General features: G+C 28.8%; 2 protein-coding genes across 4 annotated transcripts in view; one reads left to right on the top strand and one right to left on the bottom strand.

Moving 5' to 3' along the window:
- The window catches only part of LOC125820978 (phragmoplastin DRP1E-like), an 80,331-nt gene that overhangs the window by 11,961 nt on the left and 55,099 nt on the right, over positions 1 to 13,271 (bottom strand). The window lies entirely within an intron of this gene.
- On the top strand, positions 8,537 to 9,940 carry LOC125821010 (uncharacterized). The gene has a single exon (XM_049500440.1). It carries the CDS (start codon positions 8,561 to 8,563, stop codon positions 9,497 to 9,499), a length of 939 nt encoding a protein of 312 aa, XP_049356397.1. The 5' UTR covers positions 8,537 to 8,560; the 3' UTR covers positions 9,500 to 9,940.

Genomic DNA, 13,271 nt, shown 5'->3' with positions numbered 1-13,271 from the left:
TATATGGGTGAAGTACTTGTTGATGTTAATTAAGAAAGTTGGCATTGATTGATTTAAGTAATTATAAGCTATAGTCATTATTTTAATTAGTCATGTAAACATCAATCGGCTATGATTAAATTAATTAGCATGTTTGGTCAATTTTTTGGAAAGTTAATAATGTTTATTTTAGAAAGCTTAGAAAGCTAAGATGTTTGATCAAGTTTTTATGTTAATTTTTTTACTTCTGTTTCAAATTATCTATCGTGATTTTTAAAATTAATTATTTCAAATTATTTATTATTTTAAAAGTCCAAGACAATTATTCCGCCATCATTTAATAGTAATTGAGAGAGGGAAGATAGTATAAATATGTGTAAAATTAGTTTGGTTGTTAAATGGTTAATTATTCATTTAATTTCATATATCCACATGTCTCACTTTCGTTTAAAATAAGATAAAATACTCTCCAACATACTCCCTCTCTGTCCCTAATTACTTGTCCATTTTTGAATTGACACACCTATTAAGTAATCAATTAATGACATAGTGAATTTACCATTTTACCCCTATTAATTATGAAGTGGATGAAAAGTTCTGCATTTTTCAAAGTAAATTAGTCATTTAATTGAGGATATAATAGGTAAAAAAAATTGTCATTTCTTGATTTGTCAAAATGGACAAGTAATTAGGAACAACTATAAAATGAAAAGTGGACAAGTAATTAAGAACAAAGGGAGTACTTTCTTTTCTTTAAAAGCGTGCTTAATAAATAAAGCCGTTGTTGAACAAGAAACAACTTCCAACTAATTGTGATTCCGTCATATTTATATTGGATTATCTCTTCCAAAAAAGTTTATCATAATGAATTCGATTAAAATACATATATATGTATAATAATAAGAATTAAGAGAGAATTAATGATCAAACTAATATTATATAATATTATGAATGTACAAACACCTCTTATAATATTATGAGTGTATAAACACTTTCAGAAGAGGTACAAGAAATTAACACAATAAAGTAAGTGTTTGGTATAATACTATGAATGTATAAACATCTCTTATAAGTTTATATAATATTTGCATACTGGGTATATAATATTGTATCTCGAATTTTTAAACCTGGATACAAAACAAAACAAAAATTGAAGTTTTACATAATATTATAAAATCAAGTATACTGTTGTATATCAAAAAATTTAACGCTTCTATGAAAATATAATGGCTATGCGGCAAAAAAATTAGAACTTAACTATGTAGATGCGATATAATTTGTGGACTATATAACTTTTGTGAAATTATTCCATTATTAAATAATTACCAAAATTCACCTACGATTATTAATTAAGGCAGATTAAATAGATGTATTTATATTTATCTTTCAAAAATAACTTTTATATATATATATATATATATATATATATATATATATATATATTTATTTATTTATTTATTTTCTGTGTTGTCAATATTTATAACATAAATTCTATTTTTATTCACGATGAATTCAAATTTAGATTGTGACACAATTATGTTTTTCTTATTCATAAATTACTCAAATTTTTCTATAATTGAATGGAGAGACTCTATTTATCCAGCGCTATGGTAGTTAGGGATGTCAATGGGGTGGTGCGGGGTGGGGACTGTGCAGGTTGAGCTTAACCCGCAATTTTTTTAATCCGTCCCGCATAACAATTTTTTTTATTTTCAATCCGCCCCACGTTTCCCCGCATAATTTTTTTAATATTTTCTTTTTCTAGTTAAGTTTGATACAAAAAAATATAATTCATAAAAATAAATTCAGTTTTTCATTAAATTGTATTAATTTAATAGGATAGTGACTTAAAAAATTATTTTTTTGAGGTTGGGAAACATGTAAGAAATTATATTATTTTTTATTGAACAATTTTCATTTACTATCTTGAATATTTTAGTAGATTCAAAGAAATCATCTTTAGCAAATAATGCTCTATCGCTCTTATAACACGTAAAAAGTTAAAATTAAATTTAAACCCACATAAAATTGCATATACCCGCAATCCGCCCCACCCCACATTAATTTTAAAAAATCTCACTTCAACCCACCCCGCAAACCACCCCATATAGCCTTAAACTCACTTTGCCCTATATCCGCCCGTCTCATTGTCATCCCTAATGGTAGTGATTGAAAAGACAGTTGATATAATGTAATTGTTGACTCAATGTGAAACCATAGTTGGGCAAAAAGACAAAGAAATCACAACTTCTAATGTCAACTCCCAAACACCAATTACCTTCTTTCAAAAGTTACATCAAAATAGTAAGAGGTCCCCTACCATTTTCGACATGTAGTGCTCCATTAAAATAATCAAATAATAAATAAATTAGATTTGTACTTAAAAACTGAACAATTGGATTATTGCAAATGTCAGTTTTGTTTGTGAGCACTAAAAAGTTAATTACAATTAATAATCCAAGGTCAAAATGAGCGGTCTGTGTTTGTTCACCAAAAAAATGCAAGATACATCATCATACATTAGACCTAAAAAGGAACTTGGCGTTGTAACAATATATTTAACCACAAAAAGGAGTAGATTATATTGAAATTATTTCTTATTTACTATTTAATTTAATTTGGCGTATTAAGAATAAATTTGATTTTTAATCATACATATTTATGTGTTAATTAACTTTTGTATTGTTAATATCATAAATTGCTATGTATTAGTTATATATCCTATATATAATAGCTTAATAGGGTTTATAGATAATGCATATACTGGTTATAATATATAAGCTAAAAAATGTATTAAAGAAAGGATTAATAATACCATAACCTATGTTGCTCGGACTCTTCAAAAATGTCAATGAGTGCGTGTCGGATTCGCCAAAAGTAGTGTATTTTTGAAGAATCCGAGACGGGTGCGGCATCAAAAGTGAAGAGTCCGCGCAACTAAGAACATAACTAATATATGTATTATTTTCTATAATACATCCTACCAAATTAGAATGTCAAATTACTCACGTAAAAGAAATTTAGATCAAAATGAATTAGACTTATGAGAGGAGCTAAATAATGGATCGTAGTCCGATTTACATCTTTCTATGTTTTAAAAACCTTTTTATTTCTTTTCTTATAATGTATTTAAGTATCTGATAAAACATAATTTTTTTATGTGGCTATCTATAATATATTAAGGATGTGTTTGATATATAAAAAAATCCTGTAATTTTTTTAGTACTCATTTTTAAGCATGATATTCAGACCTAATTGTGTGCACCGCAAAACGGAACTTGCATTGTCGCACTTCATAAAGGATTAAAGCTATAGCCCATGAACTTAATTTCTGCCCCAATTGAAAGTTTTATTACTCGTAATGCATAGACTCTAATGACATTATTCCTTGTTTAATTTAGCTAACTTATTATTGAGAAGATTTTTTCTCTTATAAAAGATAATTACAATTTAGTCCCTTTGAATGATTTAATACATATATAATAATAGCCTGTAAGTATACATATACCTATATAAATAACAAATATAATTAATGTGCGTTATAAATTTCAACCAAATTATGATATTTGATCGAATGATACATATGGATAAGTTTCCCTTGAAAAAAACTCCTCATGAGTCATGACATGTTTTATACTATTATGATTGGCAAATTTAAACAGTAATTTCCTTGTAGATAATGTATAATGTTATTTATTAGTAAAGCTCTATGTAATATAAATATTTTTTGCAGCAAAAAGAAAAATTAGAATATAATGAACAGCGGAATGTACTATCAAATAGCCATGCTTTTGTATAATATGTTCCACTACACATGCATTATATTATATAGAGACATTTATGTTCTGGGTTCATTGCATTTTAAAGTTTTTTTTTTTTTGTAAACAGAATTACTTATAAATTAATCTAATAATATGCATCATTATATTGGGTTTTAAAAGGTATGAATGAAAAATGAAGAGTTAGCAATTTTTATGAAGAGTTGTAACTTCTATGAAAAGTTGTGACTTGTATGAAAGGTTGTGACCTTTTCCGAAGAATTGTAACTTTTCCAAAGGGTTGTGACATTTTCGATAGGACACAATAAACTCCATGTTCACACTACCCTTCCTTATCTATAAATAGAGAGATTTCCTCTCATTTTGGAACAACCAATTTTCTGAACCTTTTCTTCTACTACTAAATCTAGTATTTTAAGTGTACTTTAATTTAGTGTCGTTGAGTGATTCACTGACGATACACCGGTGAGTAAGATTGTTTTATCCTAAGAGGATATATTCCATTAATCTCAGGTACTTGAGGGGAATAATTTCCTTAAGGAAACACTATACATTCAGTGGACTCGATTTTCTTCTAGAGAATTTTTTAATATTATTCTAATATGTTTCTTATTCTATTTTCTCTACTGGTTTTAATTTTATAGTTTTGAAAATACTCTTTAAACTTTATTGTTTCTTATCAAGTTCTTCAAAGTTTTTGTTCTAAGTATGAACAACACATTATAGGTTAGCATAACAGTAGAGTCGCTAATATTGTTTAACGGTACTAAATCAAAAGTAGTAAAATAATTAAAATGGGATAGGGATTGACCGCTTGAGCCTTACAAAAATGATTTATATTCATGTGTTTATATATATATATCTATTTTTCTTGTCATAAATAAAGATGGAACTGTCCATTCTAAGTGCTTCTTTCTTAAGTATTGGTATCAGATCATAGGCATTTTCATGAAGGTGCAACTATTTGATTTGTCACCTCATGAGCAAGCTAAACTATATGCTTTCTACAATCAATCAATGGATCCCCAATATTATATACATGCATATGATAATTTAGGAGGATCCTTCCTTTTTTTTTTTTTTTTTTTTTTTTGTATGGTTACATCAAATATCCTTGTCAAGTATATTTCCAACAAATAGTCCTTCATATTGATTAACATAGCACATAAAGTTAAAAGTTAGTCAGTCCTTGCAGCATTCATTTTATCGGGATGCTTGGTTCATTTTTGGATGCTACTTATTGTACATAAGGGCATTTGATGTGATATACCATAAACACTAGTATGAAGAGTATTCCTTTACTAGTCATGCTTCATTGTCCAAAAGATAATGAATCTATGACATGAACGTTTTATTTTTTTTGGACCCAAGGAAATCCATAATAGCTATTTTGAGATGTAAATCGTATTAGATTGGTCCAATGCGACGAACTTGACTAGAAGACGTTGGTAGAGGAAATTGATCTTTAACCCTTCTTAGGAGATATTACATGTTGCACCAACTCAATTAAGTAATGGAAGTTCTAATTGGCAAATAATAGAGTTCTATTGTGCACTTACAATTATAGATTTATAGTATAGTTGATTATGATTGGTTATTAGCTCAAGTGGTACATTCATTTAAGAAACAAAATATTCAATTCCCAATGTAACCTAGGAATGCTTCTAAATTAAAAAAAAAAAATACTTACAACTCCATATCATACTGCAATTGAATTAGAATTGGACTTGATGAAACAAAACAATAATTACAAGGACCAAAACTTAGAGCTTTGAACTCTTGAAAATATGAATTGCTTTGAATGCTCTCAGTTGCGTGCAAGTAAGTTAACTTAGCAATGAAACATGAAACACATTTGGAATATATGATCATGACGCAAAGCCCACATTTCGTTGATTAATTATCGAAATTTCGTAGGACTCTACAAAACGAGTCTAATTTTAGTCAAGTTATTTGGAGACTATTTTATCTTAAATCCTAGTTTATTTATATATATAGATGGTAATATATTCCCAATAAATTTCAAGGAGGTCCAAATCAGCATACGTTTGAGAAATACGTAACTAACATGTAAATATATGACACATATGCCTAATTCAACCCCAAACTAGCTCGTGGGCTTTGACTCAAATCTATACAAGCAGACCACCAATCAATTCCTCAATCAATGTGTACTTTGACTCAGAGCATGTTTGACATTGCTGCTAAAAAACAACTTGTTTTTAGAAGAGTTTTTTAATAATGACTTTTCAGAAAAATGCTTTTGAAAAAATGCAATTTGTGCTTGACTAATTCATTTTAAAATGTTTTTTATAAGCATATTGCATTTGACTAATCTTTTTAAAAATGTGTTTTTGAGAATCAAATTACAAAAAAAGACAACTATTAATGTACTTTTAATATTAAATTTATTTTATTGAGAGAAACTATTTTAAATATTTATTATAAAAAAAGTCAATTAATTTTTTTTTATTAAATTATAATGTACATGTTAAAATTTTCAATCAATATTATACTTTTTTGGGGAGGTTGAAATCTTTAATTGTATTTTTTTCTAATATTGTAAAAATATTGTTGTTACCTTTTTTCTAATTTTGCAAAATAATACTTAAAATAATACTGATAATATATAAAATAAAAATATATAAACGTAAAATAAATTATATATTATATAAAAATAAAAAATAAAATTCTTAAATGAAATTTAACCGAACTTATGAAATATGCAAATTAATTAATAAAAAATATATCGATAAATATGTATATGTGAAAAGGATATTTTAGTCCTGAGAAAAATAACATTTTGTTTCCGCTGCTATTTTTTTTAAAAAACAGAAATTTTTACCATCTTCCCAACAACAGAAAAATCTGTTTATGCATTCAGTTAAAAGGACTTTTACTAATTTGTCAAACACTTAATTTTTCAACAAAAATATTGTTTCTCTCAAAATAAGTATTCTAGCCTCTAACAACAATGTCAATCAGGCTCTCACTCTAACTTAACACTCCTCGAAACAAGATAATTAAGAGAGATAAATCAAGGTAGAAAATAAAATTGTATCCGCATGTTTATTAATAAAATATTTTTGTTTGTGATTGGAGTTTACTTTTTATATGTATTAAAATTTGTTCCACACAATGAGATTTTTTTTTATGATTAATGATAACATGATTTTCGTAGATATTTTATTATAAAGAAGAAATTTCACCCAAAATTAAATTTGATTTGAATTTTTAGATTTAGAATGTCTTGCAAATTCTACCGTTGATCTTTGCCAAAACGGATAAGAAAGGAATCAAACTTGCAATCAAGACAAGGTTATAAAGTTCTTAAGATTTTCTAGAGGTGATATTATGATATTTCTTAGAAAAAAAATGAATTACTTAGTATTTCCCATTTAGGCAAATAAATGGGAATCGGACCCAATTTTTTTTTTTTTTTTTTGACTTAATTGGTATGGATAAATGATAATACTTATCTTAAAAATAACCACCGTTATTTTCAAGTAGAGTTGAAAATTTCTTTAATCATAAGTGTTTTGGAGTATAAATATGATGAGATGGATAGAGTGCTATCAAAGGTAAAGTTGACCATTCATAAAAATATCAATAGATTGTTGATTATTAAAGTAATATAAAATAATAAGAAAAATAAATAAGTAAAACCATGACAAGAGCACTCCGTCATCAACTTTAAAAAAATTAGTCATCAAAATACTATTTTTGGCACCATGATAAAAATATTTAATAACATTATTTTGAAAATATTTGTCTAAACTATACTTTATATCCTTTAAATGGTTTACTTAGTTAACATAATTCATTAATTAAAATAATAAGAGTCAATTTTCAATGAGCTATAAATATTTATTATTTTTCCTCAAAAAAGAATATCTTAAATCAACAGTGGTAAAATTTAGACCGGAGAAAGTAGCTCATAATTAAGAGTTTGTTTGGATTGATTGTTGATCAAAAGTCATAAGTTAGAAATTATGTCATAGGACTTTTGACTTGTTTTTATCATTTTAATTATAAATGAAGTGCTTATAAAGACTTTTTAAATTTATTCAAACACTTCAAAGATGCTTAAAAACTATTTTAGGTTAAAATCACTTGAAATAAATAAATCCAAACTCCCTTTATTTCAATTTATTTGACTTGAGCATTTTTCATTATTAGTAATTTTTTAATTTTAACTTTTTATATGACATGTATATATAAACTTTAAAAACATTTTGATATATTTAGCATAGCTTTAATTTAACATCAGAAGATTAATTATTTTTTAAAATTTTCTTTGGATAACTTATCAAGTCAGAATAAGTGAAGCGAATTAAAATAGGAGAAGTATTACAAAATAGTTGTAAAAGGATTTAAGAGTTTCATATTAAATAAAATTTGATTAATACTTACTTACCTCTAAGTCCTAAAATGATGTTTTCATTAAATGTTGGCAATGAGTATTTTATTGTTTTTCTTATTCTTAATTACTAATTAATAAGGAGAGAGTGTAAATTTGTGTTTAAATATTAGTGTGGCATCATTGTTGAGGTCTCACACACTCTCTCTCTCTTCCCTTTAATTTGAACCTATAAGAATAAAGAAAAAGATAAAAGCTCTCATTTTCTTTACCCATAAAAGCCTGCACCCCTCTCTCTTACACCCAATTTTCTCTCACTAAAAGAAGAAGACAAATTCACTTCTCCACAAATGTTACTTCTTCTTCCTTCAATTTCCCTTTTCTCTTTCTGATTTTTTCATACTAATTCAGCTAAACAAAAGAATTCAATCGATTTGGATAAATGAGGTGTAAAAAACATCTTTCTGACCTGAGTAGCAGCGTCGGGGTCTGCGCTTCATGTCTCCGGGAAAGGCTATTTGCGGTTATGGCTGCACAGGCCCAGGCTCAAGCTCAAGCACGGGCTCAAGTACAGCAGCAGTTGTTTCAGGAGGATCACAGGAAATCCGATGGAAATCCTCCGCCGTTGATGTTTCCTCGCTCCGTTTCACCGTATATATCTCGCCGGAAATCTGATACGACGCCGTGGCAATTCCAGCATAATTCGCTTCCGTCTATTCGAGATCAAAGATTTTACAGTACTCCACAAGTAGGACCCAACGGTACGGTAATTGCTGCTGGGCCTTATAAGAAGAAAAGTTATTTTAGATTTTTCTCTGGTTTGTTTAGATCCAAGTCGGATAAACTTGATTTGGATCGTAGGGTTTCGAATTCGGGTGATGCTTGCCCGGCCTCGTCTTCTTCACCGTCGTGGTTCTCCACGATTCTCTCTGGTCGCCGGAAAAAGCAGTCACGAACGTTTTCTTTAGAAGAATCGACGATCGGAGGTCATCGGAGGACGCATCGTAATCGTGATCGAGGAATGTCGCCTGCTCGACATTCAGACGACGAGGAAGACGAGCATTGCGGCGGATCGAGCGGGTACTCATCTGAGTCATCGCAGGGTTGGAAACAAACTCCGAGAAGAACACCAGCAGCTCAACCTGGCCGACGAGGGAAATCAAGTCATAATCGGAACCTCAGTGGAATGGCGTTTTGCTTGAGTCCGTTAGTGCGGGCAAGCCCTAGCAGAAATTGGAACCAAAAAGGAATGCCGCCTGAAATGGTGTTTTCCGGCGAGATTAGAGTCACAGCAAAACCTCAGCTCTCCACAGCGACGTCGTTTTGCAAGAACAGATCGAGAAAGCTTGCCGATTTCGGGAGGTTCAATCCCAATCGCTGATTTCAGTGACCGTTGACATTTGACCATTTCGTCCTCTACAACTGTGATCATAGAAAAAAAGTGGAAGTACGGTTTTACCCTTGTTTGTTTTTAGCTCTATTCAATGTTCATCAGTATTTACCTGTACAACTCCACAAAATACAAAGAAAAAACATACTCAAAATATTTTCTTTCTCATTTATGCAACTTATTTTCTCCGAAACATTTTATTAGAAACAGATTATCCGAATAACCCGACCCGATTTCTCAGATTATGAAAGAACAAAACGTAGTGGATTGGGTGTGCTCCCCATTGTTGGCTACAACATGTGTGTGTGTGTGTGTGTTTTTTTTTTTTTTATGAGTGAAGAGGGGGAAACCATGTGTAAAATTATGGGCTACACAAGTTATTTTTGTTTTGGTAAAAAGATTGTTATCAATTATCATGATCATATTTTTATTTGTTCCTTTGCTATATAAAAGCTCAACTTCTATTCTTGTTTGACTATGTCTTTTTCATCTAATTAGCAAGTCTAATATTATCTAGTCACAAAAAAAAAAACACTTGTTGTTGTCTTTTACCTTTTGTTATTGTCACACTTAGGAGCTAAGCCTAAAGCTAGATGTTGGTTAAAGAGAAAGGAAGGAAGCAGGTGGCAAAGAGGTACTTCAAATCATAGGGAATATTTATTATATAGAGAAAATAGAGGAGATATAAGGGACCCTCAAAATTTAAGGTAGTGGGTGACTAAATAAAGAGTTTACAAGAGTGAGTTAATGCAGAATACAGAGAGTATAACCACCACCACCAACACCAACAAAGTATCCACCTACCTAAATATATTAAAATAATTAGTTAGCGGTATCATCGTAGACATGATCCTAGATATACTAAATTAAAAAATTAGAATTGAAGATCAGTACTTAATATGTATTCGAGTGTTATCTAATTTATTTTATCAGTATTAATTTTAATCTCAATATAACTAATATATTCTATTCGATACTATTCTTATACATATCACCAAACGGTCATTAAAATTAATAAGTTTGCTTATAGTGTCGGGTCCGTGCAGGAGAGGAGAGGTAGTAAATGTTTGATTCAGACTTCACAAATGTTGGTGGGCTGATTCCTTTACTCCCATCACCTACACATTACTGTACTGTTGGGACCCAACTGCTAAGACACTCATCTCTAAATTTTTGCTATTACCAACAGCTACATGGAGAATTTTAATATCCTGTTTGATTACCTTTTGAAACGTTGATTTCATTTCATGATTTCATATCGTGATATAATATTGTATGGCCAAATGCATACTAAATATGTGTGTCTATATATATTTACTATTCCATTCATTATGCAGTCGTCGATATCAAACTGTTCTATATTGCGTTACATTAATTAAAGTTAGACTACTATAATAAACAGACAAAATAATTTATTTTTTAAAAATAACCAACTTTACTTGGTGAAATTCATTTACGGCTGTGGAAAGGAAAAAAAGCTTTATAATGATTATTATTATTATGGAGTAGAACGGTCAGAAAATTGAATAAAAACGTACTCTAGTTTGGTGGAAGAGATCTTCTCTTAGATTTGTTATGGTTAATTTTTAAATAAATTAGTACAATTGTTATAACTGCAATATTACAAAGTTGAGGTCTCATTATATTCTTTCCTCGCTTTTTTTTATTTTTGATAATATTATCCTCGAATATGAAGCAATAATATCTTACTTAACAAAATATATGGGTAATTAAATGGTGAAACTGTTTAATAATTCTAAAAATTCAGTGGTATTCACAAGTAAATAAATCAAAAGTGCATATTTCAAATAATTGAAAGTTAAATGTGTTTACTCAGATATCACAACGACCAAAATTAGAATTTACCAATAATTTATAGACCAAACACTACAAAACCTTTTCTTTTTGTTCTTAAATATTTCAATTATCTTTTTGTGATACTTCCTTTGTCTTAAAATAATTGAAGTTGAGTTGAATCATATTAATTCAATATTTTAAAAATTAAAATTCAGACATTCTTTTCATATCAATATGATGAAAGTATATATAAATCAAAATTCATATAATTTAACTCTAAAAAACCAAAACATAATACTTATAACTTGACTTAATTTAGTTCAAATTTAAACTCGATTGCCTATTTTGAAGATAGAAAAATTGAACTTCATAACGGATAGTATATATCTTTTATGAAAGAAAAAGGTGTGTGTTTGGGGGGAGGAAAAGGTATGAGCTTTCTTTAATTTATGTTTTATGTGTCACATACTCTTAAGTTTTTTTTTTTTCTTTTTGACTTAAATAGACCCCTAAATATTGTTATTCAAGATTTCATAAATCATTATCTGATGATTGAATTTGAAGGATTAAAGGAAAGTTCAACTAATTAGAAGTACTTTGAATATGATTTTTCCCTTTCATTTTCCAACTTTTCCTTTTTTCTATTCATAGAGGAGAATGGAAAAAGAAATAAGTTCGTTATCAATTTATTAGGGAAAATGGTATACATATAGGAGTCACTTTCCTAACGAAAAAGTATATCAACGTCAAATGTCAAAGTTGAAAGGTATATCAGACCATTTTTTCTTTTTTTATAAAACTAAATATAAAGATAAATATTAAAAGACTTATGGACCCTGAATTCATTTAGTTAAAAATTTGGGGACCATCCAGATTTTCGTATATTTCTTCTCTTTGTTTCTTTCCCTCCTTCCACAAGTTTTATTTTAAGACAAAAAGTACACAAATGTTCAGGTCAAATTACTATATATTGATATCCAATAATAGCTCAAAAATTTACCTTCATAATTTTTTTATATTTATATTTAGTAGAACTTGAACCTGAGACTTGAGACCTGATTAATAATAAAAGAGTAATTATCTTTCCTTGTGCGTATAAGTTCTTACATTGTAGCTTGATTTATAAGATATCCATGAATTCGAATAGTAATTCACTTCTCTTGATTATTTATTAATGTTCCAATAGCTCTTTTGATGTGCTAGCGTGGTCGCATTAAACGAACAACGTCATAAATTGAGTGGATCGAATCAGATATTAAACGAGTTGAAAACAAGTTAAATAAAATATTTGATTCACTCATATTTAATACACGTATAACTCAATCAGTATCATATCAAAGTAATTGAGTGCGTTATAAAAATTGAAACGTAAAATCACTTATTTTTTGGGTGAAGTGGGAAATGTAGATTATTGCGTGCCAATGTAATGGTGTACCAGATGCCAGATGGTATCAACTTTGTTTTGCTTTGTGGCAAGTGACTGAGGTGTGTATAAATGGAGTGAGCTGTATTCAGCCTTGTTATAAATGGTACTAGTTACACTTACTAATATGACTCCAAATATTGCAAGACAACTTCATTATGTATATTTTAATATGTCATGTCATGTCATTCTTTCTTCTCTGATGATCCAACGACGGATATGCCTAAAATGTTGTTAACTAATGAAGATAGTTAAGCAAGCTATATGGTTGAGTTAGTTAACCAATTAGTAAGAAGTTAGTTCAAAAGATACCTTGTTGACATGAGTTAGTTACTGCACCTGTTTGTAGTATAACTACACACTATGTACAGAGGCATATCCAGGATCTCGGCTAGATGGGTGCACGATTACGAAAAAATGTATCTCTAATATAAATTGATCGATTTGACTTTTAGTTTGTAATATGAATCATTAAAGTTTAAAAATTATAGATCCAAAATATATAATACTACTGGTTTTAAATTTTAATATACACATTTGATT

This window comes from Solanum verrucosum, unplaced genomic scaffold, assembly GCF_900185275.1.
Source record: "Solanum verrucosum unplaced genomic scaffold, falcon-dt-bn FXZP01000020.1, whole genome shotgun sequence".
NCBI classification, from domain to species: Eukaryota; Viridiplantae; Streptophyta; class Magnoliopsida; order Solanales; family Solanaceae; genus Solanum; species Solanum verrucosum.
Note: the sequence above shows the minus strand (reverse complement) of the source record. Positions and strands in the feature narration are given on the sequence as shown.